Here is an 18,330-nt window from a genome sequence, read left to right as displayed (position 1 = left end):
CCCGGTGCGGAGTACCGGGGAGGAGGACAGACGAGTACATAGCCTCGGTGCATTGCGCCAGTGAGATGATTTGCGGGGAGAAGTGATGACAGACTGACAGCAGCTCCATCATCCCCACCATTGGAATGCAAATCCGGGGTTGACGGCTGGGTCAAACCAAGGGCAAATCGATGTACGGAGTATAGAGTTGCGCAATCCAGGATTGTTGTTGATGATATTCCCTCGAACGCCACGTGCGGCTGCATGACAGTAGGAAGAATCCGCAAGCAGCAGAGGATAAACTATTCTCAATGCCCTCTTTCTACCTCGTATGGCCTTACAAAGCTGGCCTTCAATCCGCTCCGATTGCATTTGCTTGGTGTGTTTGACGTGTTTGTTTCAATGCCTGACCGCTGCCTTACAGTAACTGGTGGGCCCGACCGGTAACAGTACCGTACCTGGTTGTCCCGGGTGATGATGGATCAATAATCATCATCACCATCATCATCATCATCATCATCATCATCATCATTGATGGTCAGAGCTCAGCTGGGCTCAGCTTGGGTGAGGCTGAGGTGCCTGAGGAAAAATTCCCGACTATCTGGTTATCGTGCCAGTCTAATCTCCACGGTACCTCATATCTCCTCCCTCCCCTTGCTGCCACTGCTGCTATTCTTCCTACTGACAAGGGAGCAAGTTTCCCCCCCTCCTTCGATCGTCGATGCACACTAGCTAGTCTAACTAATAGTATCCATTGCAGCAATCTCCATTCCTCTGACACCGTCCTGAAACAAGCAACATTATCGACTTGGGCTGATCGGATCTGTCTAGTTCATTCCAGCTTGGCCATTTGATCCACTTGCCCCAGCCACCTTTCCGCCTCTTATTGGCCCTGTTCGGCTATAATAGACACTGACTTCATAGCCCTTCTTGCCTGGTGCAGCCAACTCATCAATCGGACTCCTCCCCTTCTCTCGTCCAAATATTCTCCTGTTGTTTATGATTCCTCAACAACAGAAATCTCCATGGCCAGTATGATGCATAGGCCTCAATTCCAAAAGTCCAAGGATGGCCAACGAAAGTTCTCCCCTCCTGGACCGACTTATATGTCCGATGACCAAGTTGGTATGTTTACGTTGCCGCGTAAAGGCTTATCTCGGTTCTCTAGCATTTTGGCATCATCCAGGCTATCATCACGTCAATGGGACGTCGTCGGGCTAACCTTCAATACACAGCGACCTATTTGAAAGATCTGCGGACTAATCGTCCTACACGTCCTGGTGGATCCAGACCGCTGCCTGCAAGATCTGCTGCAGCTCCTACTAATCCCCATGACGACCTACCTCCACGAGCGGCATCTGCGATGTCATCTTATGGTTCCATGAGGATGCAGTCTAGTCCACCCACCACGGAAGCCAGATTCCCCCGGGCCACCAGCTCACTGTCTAACCATAGACCTGCCTCTTCTTTGGGAGGTCCTACCGGGCGCCCATTAGTTCAGGAACCGAGAACTGTTCCGATTAGGCAGACTGTATCTCCAGCGCGAGCCTTCTCTCGCGTGGAACAGATTCCCACGCGACCTACATATCGTCAAAATCCCCAAAGACGCATAGAGAAAGAAGAGGCACGGTCGTTGCGTGATGCATTACAGGGAATGGATCTCAATGACGAACTTGATCTGCACGCCGCCGCTCAAGATGAGGCTACTGAACTGGTCTGGATGCATCAACATCCGGGCCTACCGTATAAGAATCCATATGCGCCTTATCATAACCCCGACCTGCAAGATCTTCAACAAAGTCCGCCAAGAAGTGGCTTCGCTTCTCAAAATGGCGGTCCTAGCTCCCCAACGGCCCGCAGGGATAGTCGTCGACTTGTCTTCCAGGGGTCGACAGTCAGTAATAGTGGGACGAGCGGCTCCCGGGGAATCGATAGAAAGTCCACATTTGATAAAGAAACGCAGCCAATATGGGAAGAAGGAACAAGCCCGCCGCAAAGCCCGGCCAAGGGAGGAAGCCTGCGAAGGGGCATGAAAGTCGACTTTGCACTCCCTCGAGAGGGTGAGACGTCAGTGAACTCAAGCGATACTCATGGGCTAGGCCAGGCAAATGCCAGACACGAAACTTCGAAAGGCATCTTCAGAAATCCCAATGACCAAATCTACGAAGAGCCTCATCTTTCTCCCAAGAAGGATGAAGGTGCTCGCTCGATTTTCTCTAGGTCAGACTCATCTGCTTTAAGGAGCAAACCTCGGAATGCCCTTCCTCGCGGATCCCGCCCTTTACCCGGTCGCTTTGGTAGTCTCTCCTTCGTTGATAAGCTCTCTCGCTTCGAGATCCACAAGAATCCTCCAAGTCAAATGAGGAACCTTGAGTATACTACGAACGAGCCTCACTCCCAAGAAGCGCCGCGTGCAACTGAGACAGAACAGCAGCCCGTGCCGATGAAAGATGGCCTTGAAATCCGAAGTGAAGAGCTTCGAGCCGCGACGAGCAAGAAGCTCAGAGACCGCAGCACGAGGCTCCCAATGCCCACCGCAGTAAGCGATCGTGCTGGTCGACCTATCGTGAGCTTCGATCCCAAGTGGAAACCCACCGAGGCACCAGATCCTCCTAAACGCGACAAAGGCTGGGACGCTGCGCCTCAACCGCCACCTCCAGCTCCCACGATTGAAGTGTCCGAAGCACCGTCCGTACCGGTCATTAATCTGCCGGATGATAAGGAGCCTACCCTCTCCGAAATTTCCAATTCTCATCGAAGCTCTACAATAGCCGTCAAACCATCAACGTCTCCGCTTAAGAGCGACGCAGCCCCTAAACGGCCCCTTCCCAAGATCGCCGCGGCCTCACCCAGTCGTTGGTTGTCGGCTTATACACGCTCTGGGGTTCCCACGGCAAAATGCGAAAGCTGTTCTCTCCCGATTGCTGGAAAGATCGTGACTGCTGCTGGTACCCGATTCCATCCGGAATGTTTTGTGTGCCATCATTGTCAAACAGCTCTTGAATGCGTGGCGTTCTACCAAGAGCCCGATGCGAAAAGAGCCGAGCGACTAGCCGAATCACCGGCCGACGACGAGGAGGCTCATGCATTGAGATTCTATTGCCACCTTGACTTCCACGAGTTGTTCAGCCCAAGGTGTAAGAGCTGTAAGACTCCGATTGAGGGGGAAGTGGTTGTGGCGTGCGGAGCCGAGTGGCATGTCGGCCATTTCTTCTGTGCTGAATGTGGTGATGTATGGAAAACCCCCTTTCCCCGTTATTGAGTCCTGTACGTGCTAACATAGCTTTCGTGTCAACTAGCCCTTCAGCTCAGAGAAGCCATTCGTGGAAAAGGACGGTTTTGCATGGTGCTTGCAATGCCATTCCCGACGTACCGCCCCTCGCTGCCTGGGCTGCAAAAAGCCTGTCCTGGACGACGTGGTGATCTCTGCTATTGGGGGACAGTGGCATGATCAATGCTTCGTCTGTCACGAGTGCGGCGATGGGTTCGGCCCGGACGGTCGGTACTTTGTCCGCGAGGGCGAGCCCAAGCGCACGGCCAAGGGTCGTATCATCGGAGGACCGGTCCAGCTCGCCGTGTGTGAGCGATGCGAGGGCATTCGACTGAAAGCGTCTCCTTGAGATATTGGCAATCAAGCCAGCGTGGGAATCCTGGTTTGATTCCTCGCTAGACGCGCTACATTCTGCTTTTGCTGAGGTGGATGGGAGCCGGGGTCTCCATAAGCTACCTCGCAGTGCTGTCCATTGAATGAGACACAACTGCTGATTATCCGGGCCTAGCGCCACCTTGCTCATTTTTGACTATAATCGTTGCTCACATTGTCGCCGTCTCGAACTATAAATCCACCATGTCGATTGCATAGCAGTGAGCGGGAGTTTAGCACGCAGTATGTTCGGGATGCTGTATGAGCGTGAGAATGATGTTATTTGATATTTGTGTGACGGCCGTGCTCCTTTGAATCTGGATTTTGCGCATTTTGTTTCGAGCTCCTCAAGTCTTATTCCAATCTTACAACCTTTATTCTCTTTGAAAGGGCCAGTCCAGTTTCCAGACTAGACCAAAGACCTGGCAACTTCTCACTACAGATAGCTACAGGGTCAGTCTTACCAAAACCCGTAGCCGAACTTGAATCTCAAACCACCAAGCATATACAATTCATCTATATAAACTTTTTATCTAACCATCTAACACCCAATCCGCCTCTTGCCAAGAAGAAGAACAAGAAGAGAATGGATCAACTCCCAACTCACCCACCGCTCGCTGTCCAATGTCTCCACCGGAACAACCTAGGCAGGCCAGACTGGATCCTCCTTCCTCCGGAAAACGGCGACATACTTATTCCCCTTGTTGCGCGTGACCTTCTTCGACTCCTCGGTCTCCTCGCTCATGACCCGCACACAGGGATCCTGGGCCAGCTCCTCGTCGGTCAGCCGCTCGAACAGCTCCTTGACGGAGCCGGCGGCGCCGTGGACGGACTCCTCGTCCTCGCCCTCGCGGAAATGCCGGAGCACCCAGTGGTGGTACTCCTCGACGTCGGTGATGGTGTACAGCAGGCCGCCGGGCCGCAGGGCGTAGGCGTATTCGGCATTGAGGGTCTCGGAGACAATGCGGGCCTTGTGCTTGCGGGCCTTAAAGTGGGGGTCCGGGAAGCAGATGAAGATCTTGGAGAGTTGGTGCTTGGCGAAGAAGTTGGGGAAGAATTTCATGGTATTGCTGCGGATCGCGGTGATGTTTTGGTATCCGCCGGGGACAATTGTAGTGGTGTCGGTGGTGTTGTCAGTGTTGGGATCGTTGTTGGTGGTGGGGGTTTCAGTGGGGGTGTCGGTCTCCATTGAGGGGGTGGTCGAGGCCTCCTCTGCTGCTGTCGCGGAGGCTTCGGGGGCTTCTGTCGCAGCTTGAGTAGTGTCTGTGGTAGTCGTGTTGGAGGTTGAGGTGGAGGACTGGTTGGATTGAAGTTGCTGTTGTTGGGCGCGGAGGGCTTGGATACGGGTGGTCAGGTAGTCGAGGACGGAGACGCGGATTTCCATGCCTGTTGGTGTCATTACAGGATTAGCCCTTACTCATGATGCAGTCAAGCATACGAAGGTGAGCGCAAAGAAGATCGGTCGTAACAAGAATGACAATGAGGCCAGTGATACATACCAACCATCAAAGTCTCCGGCAGCAATGGCGCAAGACCAACCAGCAAACCACCGAATCCACACCCAATATCCACGATCTCCACATCCTTCAACAGCTTGCGGGTGCCAGCCAGATTCGTCTGCGTCGGATCAGGGTTCACGTATGCGGGAAAATGCGAGGCCCAGTCCATGTGCGCCGGGCTGAGGGGACTGTTGAAGAGAGAATATAATCAGCGACCCAGTTCCTTGGTGGGTTGCAAAAAAAAACAGGGACCGCCAGACCGCCAGGCCACACATACTACTGCAACTGATGATCCGAGAAGGGGTTTGCGTGCGCCCGTTGACGGTAGAACTTCTTCTTGGGCAGCTTGACCCGAGTGGGGAGGCCGGTCTCGCTGCTGCCCTCGGGGTTCGCAGCGGTCGCCTGCTTGCGATACTCATCGCGCTTCTGGCGTTTGGCTGGCGGAGGAGTCATTGTGCTTGTTGTTGCCGTCAGGTCTTGAGGAAATATATAAGTCTAGTACAAAGGTCGTGGCGATGATCTCGGAAGATACTTAGTCCAATTGCAAGATGGTGCAAGGGGAAAGAAGAGAACGAACGGTGACGGAGCGTAGCGGGAAAATTCTCAAAGCGGAGCGGGAAGTTGAGTTTAGCTCCCCGTCGCGGGGCTGCTGCCGTCGCCGCCCGCCTTTGCTTATCGATATCGTGTGAACCAAGTCACCAGCTAGTTATCAGTCAGTCGACAGTCAGTCGACTCCAGAAGAAACAACCACCATTCAACCCTTTACAATTCGTCATATCAGTGACTTTCCAGATCTCTCCACTACCTCTACTGCGACATCATACCCCAGAGACAATGTCAGCAGCAGCACCTCCCTTCCAATTCCCCTCCACCTACTCCTTCCCACCCTTCTTCACCCCGCAACCCAACAGCGCAACGCGCACCTCCCAGTTGCAAAAATGGTCCGCCCTGGTCCAGTCCTGGTGTCGTCATCACCGCACCTACCGCTTGACGCTGAGCGACGCCATTGAGAGTCCTCTATTTTACAACGCGGCGCTGAGGAAACGGCTGTCCATGAAAGATGCGCGGGATGTGCTGGATTGGATGACCAAGGAGGAGGAGGAAGGCGGCGGGGGGCAGCGGGCGGAGTGGCTGGACGGGAGCAGCAAGAACGTGGCTCGCATCTGGTGGAAGAGGCCTGAGGAATGGGCAGGAATCGTGGCTGACTGGGTAGGTGGAATTGGTGGGACACGCTGGGGCAGTGCATGTTTGCTGACTTCAGTGACGCAGGTGGAGAATACGGGGCAGAAGAACGTGGTTCTGACGGTGTATGAGCTGGTAGAGGGTGAGGGGACAATGTCACAAGGTATGTTGCGCACATTTTAGTCGTATGGGGAAAGACTGACCGTCTAGAATGGCATGGTATGGATACGGACGTGATGCTCAAGTGTCTCAATGTTCTTGTAAAACGAGGCAAGGCACAGGTATTCGGCGGTGACGGCCAAGAAGGTGTCAAATTCTTCTGAACATGTCCTCTCCTCTGTCCCGAATATCCGGACAAATCGATTGTAGGTACAACAAGCTATTTTCATGCAAAATGTAAGTCATCTACAAAGGTCCCAGGTGAGCGACCTGGAGGGTGATTCTCATCGCTTCTTTCAAACCAACAAAGACGCTTAGACGCAGCACTCCTAACACCATACAGATCCCGACCTACTTACTGTCGCGAAATCTCGACCATTTCTTCACTCAGCTCGTACTCTTCCACCGCATGGAGCTTCTGAGACATGGCCATATCCAGAAGCCACTCCACGCGAACAATCCGTGGCGTTTTGCCGGTACTCACAACCATGCTTCGGAAGCGAGGCCATATTTTAACTTGGTCTGACTCCGTGCTACTCAGAAGATAAACCTCTTTGCGGCGGGGAACATCCTCACCCGAGCTGTCTTCATTCTCTTCTCTTTGTGATCGGTATGAGACCCGACCGCGGAAAAGAGTGCATTGTCCACCATTGGCATCCACAATGGACTTGAATGCATCAAATCCACCGCGGATTGTCTCTACACAGTAGATCTGATACCCATGCAATAGCTTGTTCTTGTTCGCTTTGGCGTTGGCCCTTGCATCTTCAAGCTTGAATCCGTACTTCTCCTCAGAAGCATTGTCTTGAAGGGCGTAATCCGCGGGGTCGAGGAGGGCGTTCTGCTTGAGACACTGCGTGATGAACTCGATGTTCATGATGACGGGACCGTAGGCCAGTGCGTTGACGAACTTGGGTGTCCTCAGGATAGATGGGGCGGCAAGATGAGAGCATTTTTTTGCGTCTTGGACGACTAAGATTCCAAGATCACGTAATTGCCGCTATGTATGGTCAGAGCTGAAGTTCCAATTGATCAAAAAACAAACATACCTTGTCAGAATCTTCAGTCTTCGGGTTCTTAACCCATTTCTGATACCCAGTGATCAATAGGTGCATTGCGACTGGAGGTTTAGACTTCTTGTGCCTCTTCGTATCTACCGTCTCGCCATCATCACTTTCCTCCTGAGGCTCCATAGACACACGCTTCTTGCTGGGGTTGAGGACCACGCGATCCTCGTCTGACACTCTTCGACCACCGTGGATCACGCCCCCAACACGCCTCTTCTCCTTTTCATACAGCGCCATGTCCGGTGCAAGCTCATGGAGTCGAGCAGCAGCAACCTCCTTTGACTTGCGACTGCTGGTGCTTGACGGCGTGTCATTCTCTTTCCCTTCGGATGTGAGTCGAGTCCGAGCAGGCGTCTGCAACGGAGGAGGCTCCATGATCTTGCGTGACTTATCCGCAGCCCGTGGGGTAACGCCCGACATGCGCGGAACTTCACTTTCGGACTCGGTAGCCTTTGCAGAGGACTGTTGAACATGTTTCGCCGTCTTGGAAGAAGTCATAGTGTTCTGGTCCTTGTTCTGCATCACTGGTCGCAGGCTTGCTGGTGCCTGTGCTGCGTTGTTGTTCTCGAGGAATAGCTGGTTCTCAAGCACGGCTTTGTCCAGTCGAGTCTGGCCCACAACCTCCCCCAGATTAGTTCTCTTGGGAAAGTGCGTGTAACGGGGATCGGAGACTGGTTGTAGCTTCCACTTCGCATAACTCTCCTCCAGCCACAGGTGGTTGACGACTTGTAGGCCCCATTCCTTCGCCGCGGCGCATTTCTCACTGTGTCCGTGGGCCGTCACCAGGTGTGTGTTTTCTTGCTTGAGGGTCTTCGTACATTCAGCACCCGTGGCCGTGATCAGGTGCTCTAGGTAGCTCCTGGCTTCGCCAACATAGTTCGAAAGGCTGATCTTAAACCCATGGAATCCTGGGATACCTTTGCGTGAAACAGGGTAGTGTAGCAGTCGCCGTAGAGGAGAGGTCCAGGTGTTGTATGTCATCAGGTGGTAGAGCCAGGATAGGTTGCCAATGTCTTTGTTCAATTGAAAGGCCATGCGATAGGCAAACCCCTCTCTATAGCGGCAGATCAGAATATCTGCGGTCGATATGTCAGAGACAACAAAGCCCCCACCGTCCTTGATAATATCTTCAATGGAGCCGGACAGACGAGATCCGATTGCAAGGTCCGGAGCAAGCATAATATTCTTCCCTTCAAAGACTGTCAGAGACTGCACTGCCGCTGGGAGGTTGGCAGGGTCGGGCGTCGATGCACCGATAATATCTCGGTTTTCTGCAGAGCGTATGGGAGCGTCAGGTGCCGCACGCAAGATCTCGGGGTCGGGGAGAAGGTAGGGGCGCTCGTCGATTCGTCGTCCTAGTTTGAGGCAGTCATCGAACCTACAAGTATATTCGTTAGACCTGTTACGATGTACTTTACTTTGGGTCACCTCACCAGTGGGGCAAGACAATCTTGATCTTCAGTCTCTTCGCGATCACCAGGCGAGCCTTGTCCGAGTCGGCAGTCAGGTCAACCAAGTGGGTGACCGGCTGAGAAACTCTGGGGCTATACAGTCCGCCCTTGGCGAGGACTCCGCCAATGATCGCCTCCTTGTCGCCCTCCGGGATGTCACCGCATGTCACCACCACGTCGTTCAGAAACAGTCTGGGATCTGGGCTATATTGGCGTGGGTTTGCCAGCTTTCTCTTCTGGAGGCATGCCTGAAGCCAGCTGGGCTTGACTATAGGGATGAGGGCGTCATTGGCGGCGTCAAATGCGGGGAAGTCGATGGTGCAGCTCATGAGATGTGTGAATTCGGTGAGAGGAGGGAACTCGGCGGGTGACTCGTATATAACGGTCTCTCCGCCATGTTGCTCGAAGGTGAACGCGTACTATAAACGACCAAGGGTCAGCAATGGTGTCTTTCGGTGGATGTAAGCGCACAGGTAAGGGTGGCGACAGACTTGATGCGCCGTATCGGCAGGGAGATCTTTGGAGCATATGATACAGATCTTGCATTGGTTGAAGAGTTGAATCTCCGCACCTGGATCCCCCATGGTGGGAGCTGGGACTCTTGTCTGTATGTATTCTTTAATTTAAGGTGAAGCGACCGTGGATTCGGGCGACGGATATTTGGAATGATGTATGTGCTGAGAAGATTGGAGTGGCAGCTGAAACTCGTGGTTCTGCAATGCGACGCGCCGACGCGCCGCACGACACCACGTCACGTGTAGATAAGGTGTATCACGGAATCGTCGATGATGGCGAAGCATGTGTCCACCGTCAATATTTATGGTAACTACCATGTGCGTGTGTAGTAATCTTTAATGGCTTGAAATAGTGGGTGCATTGTGAAGCTGTAGACACAGATATACTTCTAAGTCCAAGGTCCCACAGCTTTCTCGTAACACAGCTGGATGACCGGATCGCAGCTGTGAATTTCCACGTTTGACCAGCTACATACGCTAGCGGATGAACACGTTACTGAGCAACATAGCCAAGGCGATCGTGATTCTAAGGGTTACGAGGGACAAAGGTCCTGCTTGGACTACGAGTCGGCAGGCCCGCCGTATATCTAACTCTTTCCCGATACGTATACTGCTCTTTGTTGGTGAATCCGACCCAATAAACATGCCAACCACTTTGGGGCACATCAGAACGAATTTGCCAATCCATCATTAAGACATCGGAAGGACCAAAAAAGCACGCACACTTGGACTACACATGTAGTATGTCAGTGACCTGGGAAGGTGCAAAGATACAAAAAGATGTGACAAGAGTGGGATTCGAACCCACGCCATCTTACGATGATCAGGAAGCTGTGAAGCTGCATGCTAAGGTAACCTTAACCTGACGCCTTAGACCAACTCGGCCATCTTGCCTGGTGATGTGACGAAGATCTCATTCTGTAATCATATATGAACTAATCTATAAGATGCAAGCCAGACAACCTCGGCTCATGCTTCCTCCCCGGCAGTTCATCACTCCGTTCTGGGGAAATAGCCTCCCTTCTCCACGCTCCGAGGCACTGATTAGACCGGTATATATGTATAGCCCCGCCGTACGGATGTCCCTGCATAGATCTTCATAGCGACCGACATTCACCATGTCAACCCCATCATCATCACCAGTGACCTCCGGTCCTTTTCGGATAGTCGAGCACACGGTCGAATGTCAACATATCCGCGAGTATCCCGCGGCCACGGCCTACGAGCAGGAGGATGTCCTCAACCTTGCAATAAAACAGTATATCCCATTGGACAATCCCAACCCTCAGCCCGGGGACGTAACAATTCTCGCTGCACATGCCAATGGCTTCCCGAAGGTACGAAGGTGCGGAATCAGCTACCACTGGTTAGACTGCGCCTCAAGGGCACCGCAAATACTAGAAGAAGGCTCACATGTAGCCGCCAGGAACTATACGAGCCTCTGTGGGAGGAGATCTATGCGCGATCAAAAGCGAACGGCTTTCGCATCCGGAGCATCTGGATGGCAGATGTAGCGCACCAGGGCCAGAGCAGTGTGCTGAACGAAGACCTGCTCGGAAATGACCGTACGTGATCCGATCTCCCCATCCCGATAACTACAGCCACCATCACTCACTGACTGCATGCGCATCGCAAACAGCCAGCTGGTTCGATCACCCGAGAGATCTTCTGCACCTTCTCAATGTCAAGCGCAAGGAGATGCCCCGACCCATCGTCGGCATAGGCCACAGCATGGGAGGCGCACACCTGTAAGAACCCCAAGCCCAACCAGTACCGCACTCCTGTGCCTCTTACTAACCCAAAAACCAAGGACTCAACTATGCCTTATGCACCCACGCCTGATCCACACTCTCGTCCTCCTCGACCCCGTCATCCAACGCGAATCCACCCAGCTAGACCACCTCGAAATGGCGCACCACCAGCGCGAACTCATCGCCAAAACCACGCAGCTCTCCACCTACCGCCGCGAAGTGTGGCCCTCCCGCGAAGCCGCCGCGGAGGGATTCAAGCGCAGCCCATTCTACCAAGCATGGGACCCGCGGGTGCTCTCGCGGTGGATCGAGCACGGCCTCCGCGACCTCCCCACAGCAATCCACCCGCTACCTGATCAACCCCATGCGCAGCGAGACAAAACCGAAGCCCCTCGCCCCGTGACCCTAAAAACTACCCTCCACCAGGAAGTCTTTACCTTCTCGCGGCCCAACTACGACGGACCGCCAGGGAAAGACGTGCCCGTGGACCGGACGACGCACCCGGACCTCAACCCGGCGCATCGCGGATCGTGGCCGTTCTACCGCCCGGAGCCAGCGCGGGTGTTTGCGATGCTACCGCACCTCCGGCCGAGTGTGTGCTACATTTTCGCGGGGAAGTCGGATATGTGTTTGCCTAGTATGATGGAGGATAAGTTGCAGGCGACGGGGACGGGGCTGGGCGGGAGCGGAGGTATGGCGGCGGGCCGTGTAAAGGATGTATATCTCAAAGACTACGGGCATCTCTTGGCCCAAGAGGCGCCGGTGCAGTGCGCGGAGGCGGCGAGTGAGTGGTTAGGTGCGGAGCTGCAGCGGTGGCGGGCCGAGGAGGCGGCCTTCCGCGAACAGTGGCACAAAAAATCCAAGATCGAGAAGGTCACGATCGATCCGAGGTGGAAGGAGCATGTGCCGAGGGCGGAGCGGCCGAAGAAGGCTGCCAAGGAGTCGAAGCTGTGAGGGCTTGGGTTGTATGCTTTGCGCTAGACGTGCCTACTGCGCTGCAACTCTTTGTATTGAGCGAGGCTTGAGAGGATAGGGAACATAGACCGATGTCTTGTGATGCAAGTGGACCTTGTTTATTTTCTATGAGTAGTATAACTTCTCGAGCGTGTCCAACCCGCAATGCTTTCGGAAAGAGCACACAGCACGAGGAAGTGCACCCTAATTCCCAACCACTCCAGCGGCTGATCTAAAACAGAGAGGGATCAATAGGAGAGCATGACGGATCTAGTTGGACTTCTTAACCGCGCCATTCTCACCGGCACACTTCTTGCCCGTGCGAAGGACCTCGGGGAAATTCCAAACGTGCGGCCACCACAGATGGTACTCCTCCTGGCGACCATTCAGACAATGACGGAGCCAAATCCCCCAGATGATATACAGGTAAGCGCCAAATCCCGTCATCAAGTGCCTAAGACGACTAAGTCAGTATTGCTGCTGATTTGCGGTCTCTCACATGACACCAAAAGAGAACATACCACCATCCATGGCCCTCAAGAAGGATCCCCCAAGGCAGACCCACTTCCCGGCGCCATCCGCGGATCTTGTAACAGAAGACATTGTCCAGGCCCCAGATGCCGAATCCGCCCAAGAACATGGTGAGACCGTAAATCACCATGAACCACATGGTCTTGAGGGTCTTCATATCCCGGACATTCTCGTAGTGCTGGTGCTCCTTGCTGGGGACGGGCAGACCCTGTCGGGCGCGCGCGAGCCGGTCCGCCTCGGTGGAGTGGCGCCACTTCGGGCGCAGCGTCACCTCCATGGTGTACATGCTGCGAAGGACGACCACCGTGGTGAGAAGAGCGTAGGCGTTCTGGTGGAAGACGGGGTCTTGCAGGTAGTGGTAGTAGAGGGTGATGAAAATGGCCAGGCCGGCCAGAAAGAAGGCCAGGAAGAGGCGAAAGGGCGCGGGTCGGGAGTAGGAAAACGAGGCATAGCACATCAGACATGTGGTGTAGATCATGGACAGCTCATCCACCAGTTGCATGGGATCTGAGCCGAAGAAACCCGGTCAGTACTCTGGGTGTATGGAGGCTGCGGGGGGATTTACTTGCATTTCAGAGTGGCATGGAAGAGGAAGCTGCCTGTTCCGACCACAAGGTAGCCGTAGTATGCGACTTCGAAGATTCGGTCATGTCCATTGCGGCGACAGCTGCGAATACCCTTGATCCCAAGCCACATGAACAGCAGGTTTGTCAGGGTGTTGACGATCTCGGCGGAGTAAATCGTGGCATAGTAGTCCTAGGCAAGAGACATGTTAGCATAGAACCTTGACATCGAAATTGCGACAGGAATGTAAAGACAAGCAGACCTCTTCACACCAGTTCAAGGTGGAGGTGACCGGGCTCCAGTATCCCGACCTGGAGGGCGGATACGGAATGTTCGGAAGGAAAGCCCATCGAGACATGATGAACGGAGGGAGGAAGATCTCCGCAGAGCAGAGGGGCGGTGATAAGCTCTCGAATACGACGATGAGGGGAAGGAGACTGGGGCTATAGGCAGAGAAGCATGACAGTTATGAGACTTCTGCCGAAGGAAAGAACAGAATAGAGAAAGATTAGTGAAGACTGGGGTTGACAAATGGAGCTGCCTGGGAAAGTTCTCCATCCATCTTCAATTCGATCCCTCTCTGACGTCGATCGGAGACCCCCAGTGATCCGCCCCCGGCCCAGTCGGACTCTGTCAGCCTGCTTTCATTGCCGGCCGATTGGCCATAGACCAGCATTCCTCTGCGTTCAACCCTTCTCCCCGCACGAGATATGCTTGTTGCCAATAGTAGTGTTCAAGGCATGTTGGGTCATTCCATTATACGAAGTTTTTAGACTCGAGAGAAAAGCTTTGGTGGCTGGATGCTCGTTGCTCCGTAGATAGGTGTAGAATCGAGTGAGCCTCTTAGACAAGGTTATCTGAAGCGGTGCAACCCGTTCTTCTTCTCTTATTGCACTAGCTCGCATCTCATAACTACTAGTAATACAGTGACATCCTTAGTATCCTGTATGTACTCCCTGATAAGCTCATGCTGCATTGTGATCCCTTGCGCGGGATCCCCCGGAAAAAAATGATGACCTCACCACAGAAGATCCGCTTGTGTCCGCTTCAGGAAGTTCGGATGGGTCCAAAATATCCGTCCGAGTCTCAATTCTCATCTACACCGTCTTTCTTTGCTCTGCTTCATTTTCCCACCTTCTTTGGTGCCATCTGAACTTAGTACCTGACTTGCTCCAGGCAATTTTCTCGCCCTATCGTTATATTTCAGCGCCTATATTGACTGCTCTCTCTCTTTATACAGTATCTATCGCCCGACTGAAATGCCACAGCCTATATCACCGTAAATGTGACCGCTTCTATGCGGCTTGTTTAGCAACCCTCGGATTATTCACCGATTCACACATTGAACCATTCATTCAATTCTCAATAAAACCGACACCCGCGATACATCTTCCTAAGTACTTAAATCACATAACAGTCTCCCAGGGCAGACCCCGAGGAAGACGACCAAGACATGTCGGACAATGCCTCCTACGCCGTGACGCAGGTGAAAACGACCTCCAGCCGTGAGTCTACCAGTCATCTCATATAACAGTGCCGTCCAATTCAGCCCTCTCTTCCTCCCTTCACCTCTCTTTCAAGCCTCTAATACTCAAGAAACCCTCACTAACGACCCACCTCACCAACCAGCCTCAAAAACCACCTTTCATTTCGCCGCCGGGCTCTGCAGCGGCCTCACCTCCTCCATCCTCCTGCAACCGGCCGACCTCCTCAAGACACGCATCCAACAATCCCAATCCGCCTCCCTCCTCCCGACCCTCAAAGCGATTCTCTCCTCCCCGCACCCGATCCGCGGCCTATGGCGCGGCACCCTGCCCTCGGCGCTGCGGACGGGCTTCGGCTCCGCCCTGTACTTCACATCCCTCAACTCCCTCCGCCAGGGCCTCGCGCAAACCGAGATCCCCTTCCTCCTCGCGAGTCCCCCCATCATCCCTACCGCCACCAGCAGCAGTAGCAGCAGCAACACATCCTCGCACAACTCATCCTCCTCCGCCCTCCCCAAGCTCTCCAACTCCGCCAACCTCGCCACCGGCGCAGCGGCCCGCGTCGCCGCAGGCTTCGTCATGATGCCCGTGACCGTGCTGAAAGTGCGGTACGAATCGGATTTCTACGCGTACCGCAGCCTGGCCAGCGCGGGGCGCGACATCGTGCGCACGGAGGGCGTACGCGGGCTGTTCAGCGGGTTCGGGGCGACGGCGGCGCGGGATGCGCCCTACGCGGGATTGTACGTGCTCTTTTACGAGCAGTTGAAGCGGCGGCTCGCTGCGTTGGCGACGGCAGCTCCTCATCCACATGCACAAGCACAGAACAATGGAGATGCGAATGGCCCCGTCGTGAAGTCGCCGTCCTCCTCGTCGATCAATTTCGTGTCCGGAGGGCTGGCCGCCGGTCTGGCGACAGCGATCACGAATCCGTTCGATGCCGTCAAGACGCGTCTGCAGCTTATGCCGGGTCGGTACGGGAATATGATGCGCGCCGCGCGGCTGATGGTCCGCGAGGACGGAGTGCGGAGCCTCTTCGGCGGGTTGGGGCTACGTATCACGCGGAAGGCGCTGAGCTCTGCGCTCGCGTGGACCGTTTATGAGGAGCTGATTCTTCGCGCTGAGGTCCAGTGGGCGGCGCAGGGGGCATCGTCGCGCCCTTGATCCTGGCTATCTTACTATTTACAACAACGAACTATATACAGCAGCGTGGGTAGAAGGCGCTGCCTACAATTTTTGACCTCTCTCTCTCTCTCTCTCTCTCTCTCTTTCTCTCTCTTTTCTCGGGGATCTCTTTCCCCCTCGTTACGAATTTTATAGATGGAAAGGCTGTTCGGTGAATTGTTTCTCCTGGCTGCGTCGGAAATGCAAATGTATCATATGTTAACAACTCCTTTGGCATGACAACAAAAAAAGCATTCAGAATCCCAACTCATGATATGGTAAATGGAAAAAATCATCAAAAACTCTCATCTGTCACAAACTTGATAATGAGATTTCTCGAAACGATTGATAGGAAACAAGAAATAACACGAGAATATAAGGAGAAGGGCCGGTGATACCAAATCTCGTAAGGACGTCAAGCAGGCAGGTCGTGTCGTGGTATCATAAATTCAAGGTGGCATGTTCTTCTATATCAGGACGGTTGGGGCCTGGCTCGAATCAAGTGAGAATCCAGGCCCGGCCGCCCGGGTTCTTTTTCCGGACAAGGTACATCTTGTCACTCTTCTTTCTGTCGTTGACCTTGAGCTCGGTCAGCGTGCTGGATGTTTGGGTCACAAGCTTGCCTTCGCGCAACCGCCGCGTGTGGGCAAAGAGCTCTTCCTGGAAGTCCTCAGAGATCCACTGCTTGATGATAATGTAGTTGCTGTCGAGCTGTGGGTTGGGGTTAGTCGGTACTTCTTGATTGTGAGCTGGGGGAAAAGCAGGGGTTGACATACGTCGTCCCAGTCCCATGGCAGACGATAGGCAATCAGGGTGTCAGGAAGAAGGTGTTTGCGGTGAACCTAGAGCCATGTCAACTCGATTGTCATTTTTCAAGTGTGGGAGGGCTGGGTGACATACCTTGATCCAGGTGGCCCGCTGGTGGTGCGGTGGTTCAGGCTCCGGGAGTTTTTCCTTCTCCTTCTTCTCCTCTTTTTTCTCCTTTTTCTCCTCCTCTTTCTTCTCCTCCTTTTCTTCCTTCTTCTCTTTCTTGTCCTTCTTCCTGAGCATCTCCTCGAGCTCGCGCTCATCGTGGCCGAACTCGAGTCGCAACCGCTCATTGAAATCGTGATCACGGCGCCTCTTCTCCTCGCGCTCCGCCATCATCCGGCGTTCCTCGGCCAGCTTCCATTCCTCGATGGCAGCCTGCTTCATGGCGGCCTCTTTGCGCGCCCGCTCCTGCTCGGCGAGGATCCGCCGGGCCTCCTCATCCTTGATCTCTTTCTTGATGCGCTCGCGCTCCTCCTCCTCGTCGATCTTGCGCTGCAAGTCCTCGAGTCGCTTCTGGCGCATTTTGCGGTTGAGCTCCTCCTGCTCGGCGGCCTGCCGCTGGGCCTCTTCGAACTTGATCAGTTTATAGCGATGCTCAACCTCGCGCTGCTCCTCTTCCATACGCTGCTTCTTCTCGAATCGCTCCAGACGCCGCAGCCGCTCACTGATCTCGTCCTCGTACCAGTCCTCCTCCTCCTTGAGCATGCGCACCTCCTGGTGCGGTCGATACTCCTGCTGGTGCTGGCGGATTTCGCGGTGGCGCGCCAACTCGCGCTCCAGCCGCTCGATCTCCTGTTGCTGACGAAACAGCTCCATGTCCTGACGGGCATCGTTCCGCTCCAGCAGACGCTGATCGATGACGAGCTCGAAGTCGCGGTCGCGACCGGGCATCATCTGCGGGGCGGGGCCGGCGCGCGGGGAGGCCTCGCGGGAGATGCTGGCGGTGCTGGAGCGCGGGCGGCGGCGGTGGCTGCGGAGGTTGGTCTCATCCTCGGACTCGTCATAGTCCATGTTGTAGTTGTTTTGGAGGCGGTGCTCGGCCTTGCGTTGCTTGGTGGCGCTCTTGTTGCGGGAGTCGGTCTTGGCGTCAGTCTTGGTGTCCGTTTTGTTGTCGGACTTGGTGTCGTTGTGGTTGTTGACGTCGACGATAACGGCCACCGGGTGCTGGCTGTGATCGCGGTGGTGGCGGTCGCGGTCGGAGCGGCGGCGGGCGCCCGTCGAGGCCGAGCGGTGCAGGTGCTGCTGCGCATCGCTGTGCAGCACGGGACTGAGGTAGGCATTGCTGCTGCTGTATTCCGGGCTGAAATGCCGGTGCCGCGAGACGGAGCGGTGACGATGGCTCACTTTGCGGCCGGGATACTCCATCATCGAGATATCCGACTCGGAGAACTCCGATTCGGAATCGGTGAGGAGGACATGACGTCGTCGAGAACCCATGGTCTTGCTTTCCCAGGAATTTCTATGATTGATAGTATCGTGTTGACAGCTTATGGTTTCATGAACTGAGGGTTTGTGTGGGCTGGATAGACTCAGACCGTTAAAAGGCGGGGGGGGGGGGGGGGGGGGGGGGGGGGGGGGGG

At 54.5% G+C, this 18,330-nt stretch overlaps 9 protein-coding genes and 1 non-coding gene across 10 annotated transcripts; 5 read left to right on the top strand and 5 right to left on the bottom strand.

The window, feature by feature from the left end:
- The first annotated feature begins 379 nt into the window (after positions 1 to 379).
- On the top strand, positions 380 to 919 carry BP01DRAFT_141794 (uncharacterized protein). The gene is made up of 2 exons (XM_025570557.1): positions 380 to 671; positions 740 to 919. Exons 1-2 carry the CDS (start codon positions 514 to 516, stop codon positions 831 to 833), a joined length of 252 nt encoding a protein of 83 aa, XP_025428095.1. The 5' UTR covers positions 380 to 513; the 3' UTR covers positions 834 to 919.
- Positions 712 to 4,085, top strand: BP01DRAFT_141788 (LIM domain protein). Its single transcript, XM_025570556.1, has 3 exons — positions 712 to 1,104; positions 1,215 to 3,211; positions 3,279 to 4,085. The coding sequence occupies exons 1-3, from the start codon at positions 1,005 to 1,007 to the stop codon at positions 3,597 to 3,599; spliced, it is 2,418 nt and encodes an 805-aa protein (XP_025428094.1). The 5' UTR covers positions 712 to 1,004; the 3' UTR covers positions 3,600 to 4,085.
- A 34-nt stretch (positions 4,086 to 4,119) lies between these two features.
- Positions 4,120 to 5,698, bottom strand: trm8 (tRNA (guanine46-N7)-methyltransferase). The gene is made up of 3 exons (XM_025572876.1): positions 5,399 to 5,698; positions 5,122 to 5,309; positions 4,120 to 5,008 (listed from the first exon to the last, which is right to left on the bottom strand). The coding sequence occupies exons 1-3, from the start codon at positions 5,572 to 5,574 to the stop codon at positions 4,266 to 4,268; spliced, it is 1,107 nt and encodes a 368-aa protein (XP_025428093.1). The 5' UTR covers positions 5,575 to 5,698; the 3' UTR covers positions 4,120 to 4,265.
- A 150-nt stretch (positions 5,699 to 5,848) lies between these two features.
- Positions 5,849 to 6,904, top strand: BP01DRAFT_359730 (ESCRT-II subunit protein VPS25). Its single transcript, XM_025575755.1, has 4 exons — positions 5,849 to 6,330; positions 6,391 to 6,466; positions 6,514 to 6,699; positions 6,806 to 6,904. Exons 1-3 carry the CDS (start codon positions 5,956 to 5,958, stop codon positions 6,624 to 6,626), a joined length of 564 nt encoding a protein of 187 aa, XP_025428092.1. The 5' UTR covers positions 5,849 to 5,955; the 3' UTR covers positions 6,627 to 6,699; positions 6,806 to 6,904.
- Positions 6,596 to 9,651, bottom strand: BP01DRAFT_359728 (DNA repair protein Rtt107). The gene is made up of 4 exons (XM_025575754.1): positions 9,472 to 9,651; positions 8,963 to 9,399; positions 7,512 to 8,907; positions 6,596 to 7,462 (listed from the first exon to the last, which is right to left on the bottom strand). The coding sequence occupies exons 1-4, from the start codon at positions 9,562 to 9,564 to the stop codon at positions 6,818 to 6,820; spliced, it is 2,571 nt and encodes an 856-aa protein (XP_025428091.1). The 5' UTR covers positions 9,565 to 9,651; the 3' UTR covers positions 6,596 to 6,817.
- A 627-nt stretch (positions 9,652 to 10,278) lies between these two features.
- Positions 10,279 to 10,389, bottom strand: BP01DRAFT_t262. Its single transcript has one exon. It is a non-coding gene; the product is annotated as a tRNA-Leu (tRNA).
- A 975-nt stretch (positions 10,390 to 11,364) lies between these two features.
- Positions 11,365 to 12,294, top strand: BP01DRAFT_359727 (putative toxin biosynthesis protein). The gene has a single exon (XM_025575753.1). The coding sequence runs from the start codon at positions 11,403 to 11,405 to the stop codon at positions 12,198 to 12,200; it is 798 nt and encodes a 265-aa protein (XP_025428090.1). The 5' UTR covers positions 11,365 to 11,402; the 3' UTR covers positions 12,201 to 12,294.
- A 176-nt stretch (positions 12,295 to 12,470) lies between these two features.
- BP01DRAFT_376493 (ceramidase) lies at positions 12,471 to 13,653 on the bottom strand (the record flags this gene model as incomplete). Its single annotated transcript, XM_025576956.1, has 4 exons — positions 12,471 to 12,654; positions 12,722 to 13,238; positions 13,301 to 13,487; positions 13,558 to 13,653. The coding sequence occupies 4 exons, from the start codon at positions 13,651 to 13,653 to the stop codon at positions 12,471 to 12,473; spliced, it is 984 nt and encodes a 327-aa protein (XP_025428089.1).
- A 1,095-nt stretch (positions 13,654 to 14,748) lies between these two features.
- On the top strand, positions 14,749 to 15,940 carry BP01DRAFT_303984 (putative mitochondrial carrier protein; the record flags this gene model as incomplete). The annotated part of the gene is made up of 2 exons (XM_025572140.1): positions 14,749 to 14,800; positions 14,925 to 15,940. The coding sequence occupies 2 exons, from the start codon at positions 14,749 to 14,751 to the stop codon at positions 15,938 to 15,940; spliced, it is 1,068 nt and encodes a 355-aa protein (XP_025428088.1).
- Positions 15,941 to 16,100: 160 nt separating this feature from the next.
- Positions 16,101 to 18,298, bottom strand: BP01DRAFT_359724 (uncharacterized protein). The gene is made up of 2 exons (XM_025575752.1): positions 16,841 to 18,298; positions 16,101 to 16,782 (listed from the first exon to the last, which is right to left on the bottom strand). Exons 1-2 carry the CDS (start codon positions 18,185 to 18,187, stop codon positions 16,552 to 16,554), a joined length of 1,578 nt encoding a protein of 525 aa, XP_025428087.1. The 5' UTR covers positions 18,188 to 18,298; the 3' UTR covers positions 16,101 to 16,551.
- Between the last annotated feature and the right edge of the window lie 32 nt (positions 18,299 to 18,330).

The sequence above is a fragment of the Aspergillus saccharolyticus genome (assembly GCF_003184585.1).
Source record: "Aspergillus saccharolyticus JOP 1030-1 unplaced genomic scaffold BP01scaffold_38, whole genome shotgun sequence".
Taxonomy (NCBI): domain Eukaryota; kingdom Fungi; phylum Ascomycota; class Eurotiomycetes; order Eurotiales; family Aspergillaceae; genus Aspergillus; species Aspergillus saccharolyticus.
Note: the sequence above shows the minus strand (reverse complement) of the source record. Positions and strands in the feature narration are given on the sequence as shown.